Source organism: Phyllobates terribilis, unplaced genomic scaffold (assembly GCF_046119375.1).
Source record: "Phyllobates terribilis strain yellow unplaced genomic scaffold, ASM4611937v1 Scaffold_10__3_contigs__length_209671492, whole genome shotgun sequence".
NCBI lineage: Eukaryota > Metazoa > Chordata > Amphibia > Anura > Dendrobatidae > Phyllobates > Phyllobates terribilis.
The window spans coordinates 33,565,617-33,585,898 of NW_027362770.1; the positions used below are offsets into that span (position 1 = coordinate 33,565,617).

At 37.8% G+C, this 20,282-nt stretch overlaps 1 protein-coding gene across 1 annotated transcript in view; it reads left to right on the plus strand.

Moving 5' to 3' along the window:
- Window positions 1-352: 352 nt before the first annotated feature.
- The window catches only part of GABRA6 (gamma-aminobutyric acid type A receptor subunit alpha6), a 55,987-nt gene continuing 36,057 nt past the window's right edge, over window positions 353-20,282 (plus strand). Inside the window, exons 1-6 of the mRNA XM_073649522.1 lie at window positions 353-646; window positions 780-895; window positions 1,089-1,156; window positions 4,140-4,360; window positions 6,910-6,992; window positions 11,242-11,385. Coding sequence (XP_073505623.1) covers window positions 606-646; window positions 780-895; window positions 1,089-1,156; window positions 4,140-4,360; window positions 6,910-6,992; window positions 11,242-11,385 — 673 coding nt within the window. The 5' untranslated portion in view covers window positions 353-605. The remainder of the gene's footprint in view (window positions 647-779; window positions 896-1,088; window positions 1,157-4,139; window positions 4,361-6,909; window positions 6,993-11,241; window positions 11,386-20,282) is intronic.

Genomic DNA, 20,282 nt, shown 5'->3' on the forward strand with positions numbered 1-20,282 from the left:
CATGCTGCTTTGGGTTAATAATTAGTAACAATTTATATACAGAAAACTAATTACTGCATTTATTACAGCACGCTGAAATGATATATATGTATAATATCAAACAGCTGACTTGGCATCCATTGTGTTCAAAATCTTCGATCTTTTTTTTCCATACAACAGTGAGAATGCAACATATTGTAATATTAATATTGAATCCATTTCAATTAACATGACCAGAGCTAGGGCCATATCTTCATCAGCGAGATACCGTGGTTTGTCCAGGTTTCCTAACGGGTCCCTGCTAATTCTATGCCAAAACTGGCTGTGGATATCTTCCTTTTAATCTCCCATAATGCCTCATTCGATTATTGTCAATGCTCTCCAACTGTGTACTGTCCCTTCAAACATCTAATTCCCTCAGCTGAGCAAGTCAGTTGAGTCTTTGCCTTGCAAAAGGAAATCAAGGAGCAAAAAAAAGGGGGAGAAAACCTCCTTCTGCACTACACAGATTTTCATCAAAATTAAGATGGATTATTGAAAAAGAAAAGGAAAACCTATGGCATGTGAAGCTTACCACGGGTGACTGGTCACAGAGATCTTACTGGAAATTTTATCAGCACCGAAGCATGGCTTGGCTAATCTTCTGGATGTACTACATTGCTTCATGGTAAGTGGAGAAATTAACTTCAGATATATCATCATTTACAAAGCTGCTCATCGAGCCATTCTAAAGAAACTTGTATGAATGCATTTCTAAATAAATATTTAATATATCCATATGAACATCCATATGTTCACAGGACAAAAGGTTTTGGAGATTCTTCTGTCTATGACAATGTTTTCTCAGAAAATATAACACGCATCTTAGATAGATTACTGGATGGTTATGACAACAGACTGCGTCCTGGATTTGGAGGTATTTTTCTTTTTTAAGGGCAAAATACTGTACTTTTAATAAAAATTGAACACTAATATCCATTATATCATTTTATTTGTATTGACTGTTAATGTTTTTGTTAGTTTTGCTTTTATTTTTCTATAAACCAAAAATTTTATGCAAATGAGATTATTTCCATTAATCACAAATGTAGTTTTAAAATAAATTTCAGGTCGCGTCACTGAAGTCAAAACTGATATATACGTAACAAGCTTTGGTCCAGTTTCGGATGTCGACATGGTAAGAGTTTCATTTTATTCTTTCTGCGTTTTTTTGTATGTTGGGTAAAATGTATCCCATAGTAAATAGTTGTTGTTACTATGTTATTCCCTCATGTTATAATGCATCAGCAGTGCTTAAGCAAACTGATTAGAACAGATTACTTAGTATAATCTTCTTGTCAGCATATTCTACGGAAGGAATTTGTGCCCTATTTCTACAAATGTGCTTTATTTATAAACGTTAGTTAATCAGAAATTGGTAAATGATTACATAACACAACAATATTAGTCATTTTAGGCAGGTTAAAATAAAATAGTTTAAATGTATTAGAAGTCTAAAGTTTTCAAAGTTTTTGTGTAAAATACAAATAAATAAAAATAAATATCAGTCAAGTAAAGTAATGGCAAACTAATCCTAATATATTAATTTTAAAAAAGTAGACTAATTGTAACTATGTTCTCACCCCCAAAAGAGAAGCAAGAAGGAAAAAGTAGGGAGGGTAAACAAGAAGATTGTTTACATAATATAAATAATATTCATGAATCAATATACCAGATCCATGGAGTCCAAATTTGATCAAACCTCTATTTGTTTTTAAAGTTTTCAAACTTCTATATCAAGCTCTAATAGCTGTTGTCTCAATAAGACCCAATCTAATCCAAAGAGATCAACTAGAATAGTCATGAGTAATATTAATAAAAATACATTAGGCCGTAAATTATTTGGATTCAATGAAGAAAATAAGTTCACGTGCTTTGGCAATACATTGCATGCATTCTAATGACAGCCAAATTGTCTTTCATAATCTTGACTTAATCTTTACTTTATTATGTAATAAATATTTTACATTTAGATCATGGTAAATTGAAAATTGGCATTACTCCCAATGTATTTACTAAATCCAACAAACATAAAAAATCTGCCTTAAACTGAAAGACATACAACTTCTTTGTGCATATTTTGTATGTAAGATCATGTTAATTTAAAAATATAGATGTAATATTTCTGCAACTTAACACACAACATGTTACCTATTCGATGATCAGAAATTATCTTGATGCAGAAACCCATAATTTGACGCACAGAACGAGCCATTGAACATGTTACAATTAGAAGTTGATTACAGTTTTACAGCAATTTATCTTGATGCATTATGTTAAGTGTGTCAAGTTGGAAAATATGAGTAAAACTAGAAGGACAAAAGAGCATAAAATAGAGTGTAATCCAGACAACAGGCATTTATCAATGTAGAAATTGCTCAATAAGAGGTCCAGCTGTTGCGATTCGGCAGGTTGGCAATCCCAACTTTGAAATTAACAGATGTGGAGAAGCTCTGCTGCTCTACTGAATAGATACTGATGTCAGAAAACACTTGAGATAGTAGAACATGTAATGTGGTTTTATTCTCAACAAGTTTCAAAATGTGCTCACTTCTTCATCAGGAAAACAACAAGCCTTATGGTCTCCTGATGAAGTAAGTAGACTTCGAAACCCTTTGAGAATAAACTGTCTCAAGTGTTATCTGACATCAGTATCTAATGAGATATCTGATGCCCAGCATATCTGCTTCTCCACATCTATTCAAGTTGGAAAATATGACATCGTTAAAATTTGCAGTGCAGCCATTTTTACTGGAGATCAGTCGTTAATGAGATGCTCACTGGTGGCCATGGATGCAAGTAATGGGAGGTAACATTATAGATAACAGGAATGCGAACCAAACATTGGACTGATTATAACAGCAATGAAAATCAAAACATTCTCCAATTGGGATTATCAATAACATTTGGGATTTGTGTTATAGAATGAGTATTTGGTCATGAGCTCAAGGTTACAAAAATGTTGGTCTACATCAAAACAGATTCCTAATAAAATGTGTGAGAGTACCTAGAAAGTAACACATTCTAGGGTGTAAGTAAGCAATCAAAAGAGCCCCACAAAAGTGTATAAAAAGATGTGATTATAAATACTAGATGGGTGCTTCTCAAACTTTTTCTAATGAGTCCCCAGAAGAACAAGGTGACTCTAGAGCCTCACGTATCGTCAAAGTTCATGCCAGTAACATCTTGTTGTGATCTGTAATAGTACAAATATAATTAAAAACAAATAGGATAAAATGGTAAATGCTTTTGTTCAATTGATTCATACAGAATTGATAGAAAAAAATGACATGTTTCTTTAAAGAATTATTGCACACATATTCTACCTTATACCATGCTATACAGAAGCATGACAGTGTGTAGTGATGAGCGAGTATGTTCTGTTAACTCTTTCGGCAAGCATGCTTGGATGCTAAGAAACAGGCAATCCTCACATGTATTAAAGCTGTCAAACAGTCACAAATCATGCACACGGAGTGACTGAAACATAGCACCCGAGCAGGCAGAAGATACTCGGAAAACACCCGAGCATGCTCATAAATCTCGAGTATCGAGCATGCTCGCTCATCACTAATAGTGTGGCATCCTGAGAACATATGGCTCTGTGGTGTAGAACCATAGGAACTCACTCCAAACTGCCTCCATTTTTACAATATATTTATGTATTTTTCCACATGACAGGACCAAATGATATAGTGAAATGTGTTATGATTGTATAATATACTGTTTTACATAATTAAGTTGATAAAAAGTCAATAGTTTTGATAATATAAAACATAGTATAATAAAGCTTCCTTGTTCTTTATGTTAGTATTTTTTAAAGACTTTTTTTTAAGTATATATTTGCATATAATTATTCTACAGGTTTTCAGCTAATTTGCCTTAAAACATTCAAGCCATTTTGTACTGCTTGATTAAGTTTTTGTTCAGCGAGACGTTAAGTAAAAGACTCATTCCCCCTCCCCCTGTCGTAGCTTTTTTAAGTAACTGCTTAATGGTAATAGGATTAAAATCATTAAGCAGTGACAGAAGTGTGGCTAACATGCTAGTTAAGTTGTCTATTAAATTACTGGGTCTGGTGTTGTGGCCTGAAACCTTTAATGGTCTTAATTTTCCCCTAGGAATACACAATGGACGTTTTTTTTCGACAGACATGGATTGACGAGCGACTAAAGTTTGAAGGCCCTACAGAAATATTAAGGTTAAATAACTTAATGGTTAGTAAGATCTGGACTCCAGATACCTTTTTCAGAAATGGAAAAAAGTCAATCTCTCACAATATGACAACTCCCAATAAACTTTTCAGAATCATGCAGAATGGGACCATCCTCTACACAATGAGGTGAGCAAATTGCATCTTAAACAACTGTCTATGTCTGAGCCGAAACAATTTTCGTGTATTTAAAATACATTTTCTTTCTGTTTCCATTTGACATTTTCACGTGATACATACTAAATCACCCATAAATGTCAAAGCCTAACATGATATTAAACTTTAGCTGACCCTGATAATTAGTGTTAAAAGACAAGAGTAATAGTAGGTCATCTGGAAGCATCTCATATTGAGGACCACCAATTAATTCATTTAGTAGAGGGGATATTTGGCCAACTTGAAGCCTCAAGTAATGATGAGAACTAGTTATGATGGCAAGCATAAGTAAGTAAACATTGACAGCCATGGAACAGGTAGATGACTTAACCCTTCCATGGCCAACTATTTAAACTTTTTTTTTAATTATAAAATATAATAGACACCACTCTTTTCTTTGATTAAAATTGAGAAATGTTTTTGAAACATGCAATACCTATTTTCACCACTAGCATGAGTGTAGTAATTTCCGTAGCATCACACCAATCATATCACTTTCTCTATATCAATTCAAATTTAGATAGTTTTATAAAAATATGTTTTTTTCAAACTACCAAAATACTATTTTTTTTTCAGAAAGTTTTAAAATTTGTAGAAGATTAAGGCTCAATCTGTCTATATTAATATTCATTTTTCTAGATTTTCTAAATGATTTAGATTTTCAGAAAATTGGATTGGTCTACATTTTGAAGAATGTAGATTTTAAAATTTACCCATATCCTGACAGGCCTACATTTTATAAACCCTTCCTACTGCAGACAATTTTCATTTTTGTATTTTTGTTTTTTTCACTCCCTATTTTCCAAGACCCTTTTTTTTCTTTAGTCATCAACATACTGTACTATAGCTGTATAGTGTCTTGTTTTTAACTGGCATAAGTTCTAGATTTAAATGTTGTAATTTTTGCTTGGACCATATTGAGGTACATGTGACTTTTTGATTTCTTTTCTATCATTTTTTGGGGTAGGAGTGGTGATTGAAAAATGTATTTTCTATAATTTTTAGCGTTCACCATGTGTGATAAATAATTTTATATTTTCAAGCATCAGACTTTTACTGACAAGATGATACCAAAAATGCTTTTATAAATACATATTTTTTTATTTTCACAATGGGAAAAGGGGATAATTTGAACTTTTAGTTTTTTATATTTTAAAACATTTTTAGCCAATTTTTTACACATTTATTTATTCTATATGGGGGGTCTTCCTTTGATTGCTTTTACATTTCATAGCATTACACTAGTATTATAGTGTATTGTAAAATGAATGATATATGAGTATATACATAGCACTCAGGGGGGCATTCAGTAGGTTCATTTCAGCACCCTGTGATTGTGTTGTTTGGTGGTGGGCAGATGGGGAAGTGGAGGACTGTAAGAAGTCCCTGTATCTAACTGCTTAAATGCCACTGTCTGATTGGCAGCAGGATCTAATGGTTTACTCAACAGTTAGATGTAGGTTTGAGGCAGGTGTTGGCTGTATGTAGGTAGTTTAATGTTCTGTACACCAATGCCCAACACGTTTAATCTATTGTAAAAAAGAGATGTAAATGAAACTCTGAGCCACACAATCATATTGGATGCATAATTACAAGAATTTTAAACTACTTCTGGACTGCCCATAGACTTTATATATACTAGCAGTCCACACTTTACCCTGTACTGATGTTCCAAAGCATTAATGAAGTGTAAGCAGCTAGCACAAGATTGGGGTGAAAAGCTGGCTGTCACACACAGTCAGACTTTCCAAAGAGAAAAAGAGCATTGTTTATTACCATGCTTACCTTTTCAATCTCTGTATAATCAGTGCTGGGACTCTGTGATCATGTGATTGCCAGGAATAGCTAAGGGAACAAATGCTGCTGTGTCCAAGGAGACTCAGTCAGCTCAGCTACGCAGGCAGAAAGCTGAAATTCCCCTGTAACTGGTGAGAATGTACAAGCCAGAATTACAGGGAAAGTGAATAATAAAAAGAATGCTTTAATATTTTAAAATATATTTCCTTCCCATAAATGTCTTATAATATCTTAAGGGGGCACAATGTGTGAAATAAATCCAAAAAATAAAAATAGCAAAAATAAAATAGAAAAAAGCATAAAGAAAAAAAGCTAAACTAAAGAAAAAATTAGACACTGACTGTCTAAATAGCTGTTTCTATATATAATTGTTATGGAAAGGGAAATGCAATTTAAAATGTTCTTAGTGTTCCGTAAGAAAAAAAAATATTTTTAAAAAAATAGCAATTTATTTTCCCCCAATATCAGCCAAAAAAGGAATATGAAATGACATGAAAATTAAGCCCCAAAGTATTTAAAAAAAGAGGTAAAAATTACTTAAATATCTGAAAGTTAACATTTTTTAGAGCCTATAAAAGTGATAAAACCTGAAAATGTGTCTGGATCAAAAAGGGCGGAAATAGCCCAGTTGAACTGGTTAAACTATCACAGAAAGATATTGTATGAATTTAATAGCAATGATCTAGTATAAAATCTGATTTATACCATCATTATCTTTATTTCAGGTTGACTATCAAAGCAGAATGCCCAATGAGGTTAATAAATTTTCCAATGGATGGACATGCATGCCCACTCAAGTTTGGCAGTTGTAAGTAAAATTAATGCATCTTTGAGAATTTTACTGGAGCTGTATAATGACTTTTTTAATGATACATCTCAAAATGGTTTACAAAAGTAAAATGGGCATACTCATCTAAATGATCTCTCAACACTTCTGCTCCCATGATGCTGCATTAATGTCCACTTCCTGCTGCAGCTGTGATATCCCGATACAGACACATGTGACCACTATATCTAGTCACTGGTTACATTGGTGACCGAATATAGCCAGTAATTGGCTTCAACAGTGATATGTTCCTGTGTCAAGACATTAATCCCACCGCAGAATGTAGAGACCAACCGACAAGTAATCTGGCGTCATCAGACTGGGAGCAGCAGGGGATCTGTGAGAATGCTTATTTATTCATATAAACCTTTCTGAGATGTTTTAAAGTACCTCTAGACCAAATTAATGCCATCTTGTTCTCTCTACAATGAGTGATTTATAGCTTCCTCTTTTTGGGCCAAAGGTGACTTGATTTTGCGTGTTGACAATGACCTTTGACTAGTGATGCACGAACGTGCTCAGATAAGGTGTTATCCGAGCATGCTCGGGTGCTAACCGAGTAGCTTCGGCGTGCTCGAAAACTATGTTCGAGTATTTATGTCTCACTGCTGTTAGATAGCCACAACATATGCAGGGATTGTCTGTTTCTTAGACAATCCCAGCATGTGTTGCGGCTGTCTAACAGCCGTGAGACATGCAGCCGCAGCGGCTCGAACATAGTTTTTGAGCACGCCAAAGCTACTCGGCTAGCACCCGAGCGTGTTCAGATAACACCTTATCTGAGCACTTTCACCCAACACTACCTGGACTTGTCTGGTTTATTATGATTTTTTGACCTGTGTGGTCCCATCTTGACCGTCAGCTTAATATTGTTACTTTGTGAAGTTTGCTAATTTCTTATTAAGTGAATGTTGCTCTTTGTTCTGCTTAGAATTTCTCTCTCTTAATGTTATAAGTCTTTACGTAATTTTTCATGCTATGCTATGTTGGAAAAAATAGCAATCAGTAATATGATATTTAAAAAAAAAAAGAAAAAAATGTTGCTGGACAACCACTTTAATTAAGTTATCTATAATTTTAGTGTTGCAGATTGAAGGATTATGCTTATAAAATATTGGGATCTAATGATCAATTGCTGTCTCAACTTTTTTTTTCATTTTTTTGATTAGAATTAAAGGAGTTTTCCCGTGAATGAAAGTTCATTTTATTCAATAGATCTTGGAATAATAATAACTTCCACAATTGGATGTATTTACATAAAATGTTCCTGTGCTGAGATAATGTTATAAATGTGCCCCTGCTGTTTACTGTGTAATGGCTGTGTCTGACCGTACAGGGATATGGTCTGATCATACCACAGCTCCTGGGCAGGGGAGTAAGCCAAAGAGTATACAGACATTTCATCATGGGATCACAGCCTATTTCTTTTTGTGAGGTAAAACATTTTCCTGCCTGTTTTTAAACAATGTTTTACTTCAAAGAAAGAATCAGCTGTGATCCACTGCTGTAATGTCTGTATACTCTTTTGAGTCCTCCCCTGCCCAGGAGATGTGGTATAATCAGACCATGTCCCTGCACGGTCAGACACAGCCATTACACAGTACACCACAGGGCACATTTATAAGATTATCTCAGCACAGGAACATTTTATTTAAACACATCCAATTGTGGAACTTATTATTATTCCCAGATAGACAGTTAGGTCCATATATATTTGGACAGAGACAACATTTTTCTAATTTTGGTTCTAGACATTACCACAATGAATTTTAAGCAAAACAATTCAGATGTAGTTGAAGTTCAGACTTTCAGCTTTCATTTGAGGGTATCCACATTAAAATTGGATGAAGGGTTTAGGAGTTTCAGCTTCTTAACATGTGCCACCCTGTTTTTAAAGGGACCAAAAGTAATTGGACAATTGACTCCAAGGCTATTTCATGGACAGGTGTGGGCAATCCCTTTATTATGTCATTCTCAATTAAGCAGATAAAAGGCCTGGAGTTGATTTGAGGTGTGGTGCTTGCATTTGGAAGATTTTGGTGTGGAGTAAACATGCGGTTTAAGGAGCTCTCCATGAAGGTGAAACAAGCCATCCTTAAGATGCAAAAACAGAAAAAACCCATCTGAGAAATTGCTACAATATTAGGAGTGGCAAAATCTACAGTTTGGTACATCCTGAGAAAGAAAGAAAGCACTGGTGAACTCATCAATGCAAAAAGACCTGGGCGCCATGGAAGACAACAGTGGTGGATGATCGCAGAATAATCTCCATGGTGAAGAGAAACCCCTTCACAACAGCCAACCAAGTGAACAACACTCTCCAGGAGGTAGGCATATCAATATCAAAGTCTACCATAAAGAGAAAACTGCATGAAAGTAAATACAGAGGGTTCACTGCACGGTGCAAGCCACTCATAAGCATCAAGAATGAAAAGGCTAGACTGGACTTTGCTAAAAACCATCTAAAAAAGCCAGCACACTTCTGGAAGAACATTCTTTGGACAGATTAAACCAAGATCAACCTCTACCAGAATGATGGAAAGAGAAAAGTATGGCGAAGGTGTGGTACAGCTCATGATCCAAAGCATACCACATCATCTGTAAAACACGGCAGAGGCAGTGTAATGGCTTGGGCATGCTTGGCTGCCAGTGGCACTTGGTCACTAGTGTTTATTGATGATGTGACACAGGACAGAAGCAGCCGAATGAATTCTGATGTATTCAGAGCCATACTGTGTGCTCAGCTCCAGCCAAATGCAGCCAAACTGATTGGTCGTCATTTCATGCTATAGATGGACAATGACCCAAAACATAAAGCCAAAGCAACCCAGGAGTTTATTAAAGCAAAGAAGTGGAATATTCTTGAATGGCCAAGTCAGTCACCTGATCTCAACCCAATTGAGCATGCATTTCACTTGTTAAAAACTAAACTTCAGACAGAAAGGCCCACAAACAAACAGCATCTGAAAACCACCACAGTGAAGGCCTGGCAGAGCATAAAAAATGAGGAAACACAGCGTCTGGTGATGTCCATGAGTTCAAGACATCAGGCAGTCATAGCTAACAAAGGGTTTTCAACCAAGTACTAGAAATGAACATTTTATTTACAATTATTTAATCTGTCCAATTACTTTTGGTCCCTTTAAAAAGAGTGTGGTACATGTTAAGGAGCGGAAACTCCTAAACCCTTCATCCAATTTTAATGTGGATACCCTCAAATGAAAGCTGAAAGTCTGAACTTCAACTGCATCTGAATTGTTTTGTTTAAAATTCATTGTGGTAATGTCTAGGACCAAAATTAGAAAAACCTTGTCTCTGTCCAAATATATATGGACCTAACTGTATTGATTAAATCAACTTTTGTTCGTGGGAAAACTCCTTTAACAGGATCGATGGTGGTTCAATAGGTATTTTATTTGAAAGAATAGAGCAACATAAAGATATTATGAACAGAGCCTAACTGGATTAAGCTCTGGTCACACTGGCTTTATGGCTTTGTTTTTATAGGATCTATGACGGATATGAAAGATTAGTTCTTTTAAATCAGATTAGATTAGTTGTGATCTATTATAATATGATCTTTTTTTTCAATGGACTTATAGTCGATCCATGAGTAGCCCATTATAGGATCAAAGAGTGAATCCATCTAGCTCAGATTTGTACACTAGCATATGCTGGTGCATATAATGCTTCACATATGATTACTTTAGAACTTGTTCTCGAGGCTAAAGTATAGCAAATGAAAGAGGGCAGCAGAGCAGGCAACCTCAAAACCCTCATACTAATAGTTGAATAGTTTTGAACTATATAGTTCTACATCATGCATAGCATCATTCTGAATTCTTGCTGAAATGAAAAAGCACTATAGGTACCATTGTGATATTTTATTATACATAGGGTTTATAGTTATAGGGAAAATGAGAAAATTAAAGTTCCTAAAATAGTAGAAGTTTTCGGCATGCAAATGTATGCCATGATCTGGATATTATTGCAGTAAAGTATGCTGCAGTTTCATTGGTTTTTCAATAAAAAATTAGATACTTGCTCAAATTTGATGTGTGCTCCTGATCCTATGTGTGCCTCCCTTCAAAAATTAATTAGGCATAAATATTTTAAAATATCCTATATATTTCATTATACGCAATTCTTTGCCAAAAAATGCTATTTCTTTTATTGTATCTATCAAATTAGCAGCTTCTTTGCAATTGTCATATTTATCACATATCCACAGATGCCTATCCCAAATCTGAAATTATTTATACATGGAAAAAGGGTCCTCTGTATTCAGTTGAAGTGCCACAAGAGTCTTCAAGCCTTCTACAGTATGATCTTGTTGGACAAACTGTTTCCAGTGAAACATTGAAGTCTAATACAGGTAACTGAGATTGCATGAATTAACTTAGATATAATCTATCCCTTAGTGACCACCAATATGTCTTTTTACTGACCTGAGATATAAGAGACTAGCATCCCCCGACAGGTGACAATCCAGCAGCTGTCAGATGTACACTATAGCTGACAACTTGATGCATTAGCCATGATCAGTGTTTGCACCTACCATGACTGTTTAATACCTTAGATGCTGCTGTTAATTGTGACTACAGCATCTTAATGGTTAACAGAGATTGGGGGCTCCCTTTCAGCCACATTTGCACCCCGAGATCTTGATTGTGTGGTCCTGATGTTTGCCATGGCAGTTTATTGGCCAAAAAAACACCTCAGAGCCTGCCGGCTATAGTGACCTGCTCAGAAGTTATCAAAATTTAATTGTTAAAAATAAACTTTTTCATTCCTGTCATGTCGCTTTGCATTAATTCCTGAAAAGTGCCTGAAGGATTAATGAAGTAATTGAAAGCAATTTTGAATACGTTGAGGGGTGCTGTTTTTAAAATGGTTTCACTTTTGGGTGGTTTCCACTATATAAGACCCCCAAAGTCACATCAAAATTAAACAGGTCACTATAAAAATAAGTTTTCAAAATTTACTCGAAAAAATGAAAAATTACTGCTACATTTTTAAACCTTCTAAAATTCTAATAAAATAAAACAACATTTTACAAATGGTGCTGATGTAAGACAGACATGAGGGAAATATTATTTACTAATGTTTTTGTGTGGTATGACATTCTGGATTAAAGGGATAATCATCAATAATCAAAGTTTGAAGATTGCTATTTTTTTTAAATTGTTATCAAATTTCTGATAGTTTTATAAATAAACGCAAAACATACCAACCTAAATTTACCATTATTATAAAGTATAAGGTGTCATGAAAAAAAAAACCATTCTCAAAATCTATGAGATATGTTGAAGCATTCCGGAGTCATTAATACATAAAGTGACACATCAGATTTAAAAAAAAATGTCCAGTAACTAAGGGGTTTATAATCAAGTTTTTAAGTAAATATTTTTTTATTTATATAAAAAAAAATCATAATAAAAAATTACAACCAAAAAGTAAAAAAAGATTAGAAAAAATAATATATTTTAAAGTGTGCATTAATTTGTAAAGAAATAAAGTAATGTCTACTGTATATCCAGGGCATGGCCAAAGTGACTGGCAGGACATATGCCTGATGTGCAGATACAGCTGAGAGGAGCAAGAGTGCAGGCCAAAAAGTATGTCACTGACAGCTACAGTGCCTACAAGTAGTATTCAACCCCCTGCAGATTTAGCTGGTTTGATAAGATGCAAATAAGTTAGAGCCTTCAAACTGCAAACGAGAATAGGTTTTATGAACAGAAGCATAAATCTTACAAACCAAAAAGCTATGTTGCTCAGTTGAATTTTATTAAATTTTAAACATAAAAGTGTGGGTCAATTATTATACAACCCCTATGTTTAATATTTTGTGGAATAACCCTTGTTTGCAATTACAGCTAAAAATCGTCTTTTATAGGACCTGATCAGGCCGGCACAGGTCTGTGGAGTTATCTTGGCCCACTTCTCCATGCAGATCTTCTCCAAGTTATCTAGGTTCTTTGGGTGTCTCATGTGGACTTTATTCTTGAGCTCCTTCCACAAGTTTTCAATTGGGTTAAGGTCAGGAGACTGACTAGGCCACTCCAACACCTTGACTTTTTCCCTATTGAACCAGGCCTTGGTTTTCTTGGCTGTGTGCTTTGGGTCGTTGTCTTGTTGGAATATGAAATTACGACCCATCTTAAGATCCTTGATGGAGGAGCGGAGGTTCTTGGCCAAAATCTCCAGGTAGGCCGTGCTATCCATCTTCCCATGGATGCGGTCCAGATGGCCAGGCCCCTTGGCAGAGAAACAGCCCCACAGCATGATGCTGCCACCACCATGCTTGACTGTAACGATGGTATTCTTGGGGTCGTATGCAGTGCCATCCAGTCTCCAAACGTCACGTGTGTGGTTGGCACCAAAGATCTCGATCTTGGTCTCATCAGACCATAGAACCTTGAACCAGTCTGTCTCAGAGTCCTCCAAGTGATCATGAGCAAACTGTAGACGAGCCTTGACATGACGCTTTGAAAGTAAAGGTACCTTACGGGCTCGTCTGGAACGGAGACCATTGCGGTGGAGTACGTTACTTATGGTATTGACTGAAACCAATGTCCCCACTGCCATGAGATCTTCCCGGAGCTCCTTCCTTGTTGTCCTTGGGTTAGCCTTGACTCTTCGGACAAGCCTGGCCTCAGCACGGGAGGACACTTTCAAAGGCTGTCCTGGCCGTGGAAGGCTAACAGTAGTTCCATAAGCCTTCCACTTATGGATGATGCTCCCAACAGTGGAGACAGGTAGGCCCAACTCCTTGGAAAGGGTTTTGTACCCCTTGCCAGCCTTGTGACCCTCCACGATCTTGTCTCTGATGGCCTTGGAATGCTCCTTTGTCTTTCCCATGTTGACATTGTCTGAGTGCTGTTCACAAGTTTGGGGAGGGTCTTAAATAGTCAGAAAAGGCTGGCAAAAGAGATCTTTAATCCACACATGTGAAGCTCATTATTCTTGGTGCCTGAACTGCTTCTTAATACTTTAGGGGGACCAAACAGAATTCTTGTGGTTTGAGGGGTTGAATAATAAATGACACTCTGAATTAACTTTTTACGTTTTAAAAAAATAAAAAAAAATTGCTGCAGTGCATTTCCCACTTCCAGGCTGATCTACAGTACAAATGTCACAATGCCAAGTTAATTCCGCATGTGTCAACCAGCTAAATCTGCAGGGGGTTGAATACTACTTGTAGGCACTGTACATAAGTCTACTTTCATCCACTACGCCACAAGCTACATTAGCCCTGTAGGCCCTGCAACTGTGGGAAAACACGGCTTTTTTTAAGTGAATAAACATGTATATTGCAGTGAGTGACCGGAATGAACACTATGCAGCAAAGTTTTTCCTAAATCTAGCTGTGGATAAAATTGGTTGGGGAGGAGCATCAAATACTAAACTTCATGTAAAGGGGTGTCCTACTGAAAATTTTGCTCTTGGGAAAGAAATATGTCTTTCCTTTAAATTATATCTTTTCCAGCATAAAGTCATTCAATATCGAATCTTAAGTTCAATCTTTTTCTATGTTTTTAAACTTGTCTCACCTATGTACAGACCCCAATTGGACATTTGGTACATATAATTAAGTACACCATATTAGATGTGATACAGCTGAAAGTACCTGGGATCTTGTAATCCTGATGTGAGTTGGGAATGTTTATCTTGTCTGTTGTCATCATATACGGACAGGTTTTACATTTTTTATGGATGCATGAAAACATTCCTGTTGTGGTTGGAGAGGACAGGGAGTTTCTGAAAATGATGCATCTTATATTTGGGGGCTGCCTAAAATACAGAAGAAGGAGACAGGACTAAACCTAGAACAAGAATGAAATCTCATAGCCACATAATAAAAGAAAAAAGAATAGATACACCTGTGGTCAGGCATTTTTGCAGCCTTGATTGCAGCATCATGGATAATTGCTTGTATTGAAGGGCAACTTAAAATTCCTGAGAGATAGAAGAGTCTAGGAGTGCAAAATTGTGACAACTTTTGAAGTCAATAGTGACCCTTTAATGAGCCTTATCACATGAATTAGGATAAAAGCCAAGACCAGAAACTCAATTTGAAGACACTGTGTTTTGGGGTACTGCCCCTCGTCAGTGCAAAGTGTGAATTCTGGTTTGGCTGGGTGAGAGGCGTCAGACATAAGAAGAAAATGTATCTAAGAAGTAATGTTTCTCCTTGCGGAGAGCGACATGCTAAGCACGTCAAGGTGAGGAGACTTTTCAAGCAGCAATGCTCCTTTGGGAAATATGCAAAGTCTGATGCCTGTCACCCAGCCAAATCAGAACTTACACTTTGCACTGACAAGGGGCAGTACCCCGAAACACAGTGTCTGTAAATTGAGTTTCTGTCTTGGTTTTTATCCTAAGTCATGTGATAAGGCTCGTTAAAGGGTCAATATTGACTTTTAGGATTGCTACAATTTTCATAGTCATGAAAATACAGAAAAATCTTTAAATGAGAAGGTGTGTCCAAACTTTTGGTCTGTACTGTATATGTGGTGGTTCAAATTTTGTGTTATTCTATGCCTTATGAGGAGATCTGAGTAGTCTCGAAAGCTGCTATTTGTTACCATCTTTTCAATCAGCCATTAAAAGGTATCAAACATTGAGGACACTCGAATTTTAATATTTTTCTACATACTGACTAGTACAGTACAAAAATATATTTTTCCTAAAATTAAGCTGTGCATTTAAGTTACCTGATATGATATTTGTGATCTACTCTGATGTTTTCAAGCTATTATACAGATTTCTGCTATGCTACTTGTACGTTATGACTGCTCAGTATTTTTATGTGATTAGTAGAGATGAGCGTTGTTCTACTCGAACTGTTCGCCAATCTCAAATTCGAGCTGTTTTGGGCGGTGTTCGAGCCGGTCGGCGAACACGAACAATTTGAGAAAAATTCGGCTGTTCGAGGTTATGTTCGATAACTGTTCGTGCACCAAAATCATAACTGGATTTTTTCTCAGTAATGATGAAAATTAATGTTAATACGCAGTTTGAGTGTACAGCGGGGCGGGGGGAGGGGCAGGGGATGGATCTCTGCAGGAACAATGAAGATCTCCATTTTTTTTTCTCTTTCCCGCATTTGCAGTGGGGAGGTGCAATCTGTCAGCCTATCAGCAGCGCACACACGGAGCGAAGTGCTTTTTTTCACACAAGCAAGGGCATGTGTGATTGGCAGTGTATGTCACATGTCCTTGCCCTATAAGACCAAGCCATTTTCCCCGTCGCCACCATTTTCTCACTGCTGCAGCTGCGTGTTAGACGGCACCGCTGTTGCTGTGTGCGCTATACCTTGTTAATTTCAAGCCAATTTTCGCACAAATATACAGATAGCTTGGGAGTAGGGAATAGTTGTGATTGCAGTCCTTTTAAGGACTAGGTTACAGCATTTCCTACGACTTTTATCAGGCAGGTCTGTGCTCTTAAATAGATAGATTGTGGGAGTAAAGACTAATTGTAATTGGAGTCCTTTTCAGGACTAGGTTACATCAGTTCCTATCAGTTTTTGCCAGGCAGGTCTGTGCCAGTGCTGTGCAAGTTTTTTTCACAGCATTTGGCTGAATCTAGCAAAGCTAATCCTTTTTGGCCTATTGCAGAGTGTGTTAGTCAGTGGAGTAGCCTATCTGTGTTGCAAGATATACCACCTGTGTATAGAATACCAATTTTTTTACTGCACCTAGTGAAGTAAAATCTTTTGGGCATAGCATCATTCTATTAGTCCATCTATACTGACCTCCATCAGGTTGCAAACTGAATATAATTTTTTTCTGCATCTAGCTCTGAAAAAATATTTGGGCTTCTAGCAGTGTGTGGGACTTGTTCTATTAGTCCTTCTATACTGACCTCCAGCAGGTTGCAAACTAAATATAATTTTTTTCTGCATCTAGCTCTGAAAAAATATTTGGGCTTCTAGCGGTGTGTGGGACTTGGTCTATTAGTCCATCTATACTGACCTCCATCAGGTTGCAAATTAAAAATAATTTTTTTCTGCATCTAGCTCTAAAAAAATATTTGGGCTTCTAGCAGTGTGTGGGACTTGGTCTATTAGTCCATCTATACTGACCTCCATCAGGTTGCAAATTAAAAATAATTTTTTTCTGCATCTAGCTCTGAAAAAATATTTGGGCTTCTAGCAGTGTGTGGGACTTGGTCTATTAGTCCATCTATACTGACCTCAATCAGGTTGCAAATTGAATAAAAAAATTTTCTGCATCTAGCTCTGAAAAAATATTTGGGCTTCTAGCGGTTTGTGGGACTTGGTCTATTAGTCCATCTATACTGACCTCCATCAGGTTGCAAATTAAAAATAATTTTTTTCTGCATCTAGCTCTGAAAAAATATTTGGGCTTCTAGCAGTGTGTGGGACTTGGTCTATTAGTCCATCTATACTGACCTCCATCAGGTTGCAAATTAAAAATATTTTTTTTCTTCATTTAGCTCTGAAAAAATATTTGGGCTTCTAGCAGTGTGTGGGACTTGTTCTATTAGTCCTTCTATACTGACGTCCAGCAGGTTGCAAATTGAATATAATTTTTTTCTGCATCTAGCTCTGAAAAAATATTTGGGCTTCTAGCGGTGTGTGGGACTTGGTCTATTAGTCCATCTATACTGACCTCCATCAGGTTGCAAATTAAAAATAATTTTTTTCTGCATCTAGCTATGAAAAAATATTTGGGCTTCTAGCGGTGTGTGGGACTTGGTCTATTAGTCCATCTATACTGACCTCCATCAGGTTGCAAATTGAATATAATTTTTTTCTGCATCTAGCTCTGAAAAAATATTTGGGCTTCTAGCGGTGTGTGGGACTTGGTCTATTAGTCCATCTATACTGACCTCCATCAGGTTGCAAATTAAAAATAATTTTTTTCTGCATCTAGCTCTGAAAAAATATTTGGGCTTCTAGCGGTGTGTGGGACTTGGTCTATTAGTCCATCTATACTGACCTCCATCAGGTTGCAAATTAAAAATAATTTTTTTCTGCATCTAGCTCTGAAAAAATATTTGGGCTTCTAGCAGTGTGTGGGACTTGGTCTATTAGTCCATCTATACTGACCTCCATCAGGTTGCAAATTGAATAAAAACATTTTCTGCATCTAGCTCTGAAAAAATATTTGGCCTTCTAGCGGTGTGTGGGACTTGGTCTATTAGTCCATCTATACTGACCTCCATCAGGTTGCAAATTAAAAATAATTTTTTTCTGCATCTAACCCAGCCAATAGTTTTGGCCTAATACCACAGTTTGGCCACTCAGCTCTGCTCGGTTACCATCCATTGTTTTTTTGTGCAAACAACTCCAGAGTTGTGAATTAGTTAACCACCAAAATGAGTGGAAAAAGGCCTGCTGCTGGTGGAAAGGGGAATAGGCGTGTTGGGAAGGGGAAAAAAGGTTGTGTCCGTGGGGTAGGTGCAGAAGAAAGACCATCTTCCAGCCAAACTAAAATGTCTACTTCTTTTAGCGGACAATGTGATAAGATCCCTTTCTTACGGCCACGCCAATCGCTACAAATTCCAGATGAGGCACAAAAACAGCAGGTGCTTCAACGGATATCAAGTGCTCCTTTAAGTGGGCTCTCCTCCACATCAACTTCAACATCACAAATACTCCAGTCCTCAAAGGTGTCACCCAAATCGCACTTGCTTCCTCACAGCTCCCAAATCTCCAGCTGCCCGTCTGAGTATGAGGTAGAACAGATGGTTGAGTCTGCAGAGCTGTTTACTCATACTATAGCCTGGGAATCAGATGTCGACTCCAGCACTTCTGTGAATCCAGACGAGGAAATGATCTGCACTGATGCCCAGAATCTTTATGAGTCGGATCCAGGACCAGACGCAGAAGGTTCTGACCATAATGTAGACCCTCATTCCCAAACTGTAACTCCTGTTGGTGGAGACAATGAGGAAGACGATGATAAGACTCAAATACCTGATTGGAGCGACAACTTTAGTTTTTTGTCAGGGTAGGAACAGGTTGGCTGTGAGGATGACGGGTGTGATAACGCACAGGGTGATGATGATGAGGTCGGAGATCCCACTTACTGTCAACCCACAGTCAGCCAAGAGATGAGGTCAGCAGAGGAGGTGGAGGAAGATGCTAGTGACGACGAGGTCAGGTTGCGCCTTCCTGGACAGAGACGTAGTACTGGAAGCACGTCAACAACTGCATCCTCAAACACAACTCTGCCTCTCACCACAAGTCGTGGTGGCTCTTCAGGTCGCATGGGTGCTAAGCCTTGCATAGCCTGGGCATTTTTTCAGATCGATAAAGATGACCCAACTCGTGTTATCTGTAACATTTGTCAGCAAAAGCTAAGTAGAGGCCAAAAAATACATAGTTTGAGTACTTCATGCATGAACCGGCACATGGACATGAAGCATAAGTTGCAGTGGGAAGCTCAGTGTGCTACAATGCGGTCTAGCCGGCCGGGCCAACCACCGTCTGCCATATCTTGTGCATCCGCGGCCTCTTCATCCTCTGTGACTGGGGGGACAGCAGTCACACCTGTTTTGGGGCGCAGACCTGCCACCTCTTTACCCGCAACAGCCAGCGTGATTGGCAGGTCATCATTTTCTTTGGAGGTGGTAACACCAGCTGGTCTTGAGCGCTGTCCGACATCGATAGCACCACCTTTGGATCAAGGCAACCTAACATGTCCGCCTGCATCTTCCTCACAGACCGGCAGTTTGCCGGGGACACCCTTATCAACCCCGTCTAAGCACAATAGCCAGCCCTCGGTCCCTCAGATGTGGACAAGTAAAAGACCATTTCCTCCTAGCCATGAGAAAGCTAAGAGGTTGAATTTCACCATCTGCAAGCTCTTGGCTACAGAAATGCTGCCTTTCCGCCTGGTGGACACAGAGGATATTCGAGACCTTATGTCCGTCGCAGTGCCCCAGTACCAGATGCCCAGTCGGCACTACTTCTCAAAGAAAGGTGTGCCTGCGCTCCACCAGCATGTCGCACACAACATCACCGCTTCTTTGAGAAACTCTGTGTGTGACAGGGTGCATTTCACCACAGACACTTGGACGAGTAGGCATGGACAGGGGCGTTACATGTCGCTGACTGGGCACTGGGTAACTATGGTGACAGCAGGACAAGGGGCTGCTGTCCAAGTCTTGCCGTCCCCACGAGTTGTGCGTCAATCCTCTTTATGTCATTTTTCCTCCACTGCTTCTGCCTCCTCAACCTCCTCTCGGTCTTCCACCTGCACCCAAAGCCTGTCTGGTCATGCCACAAGCTTT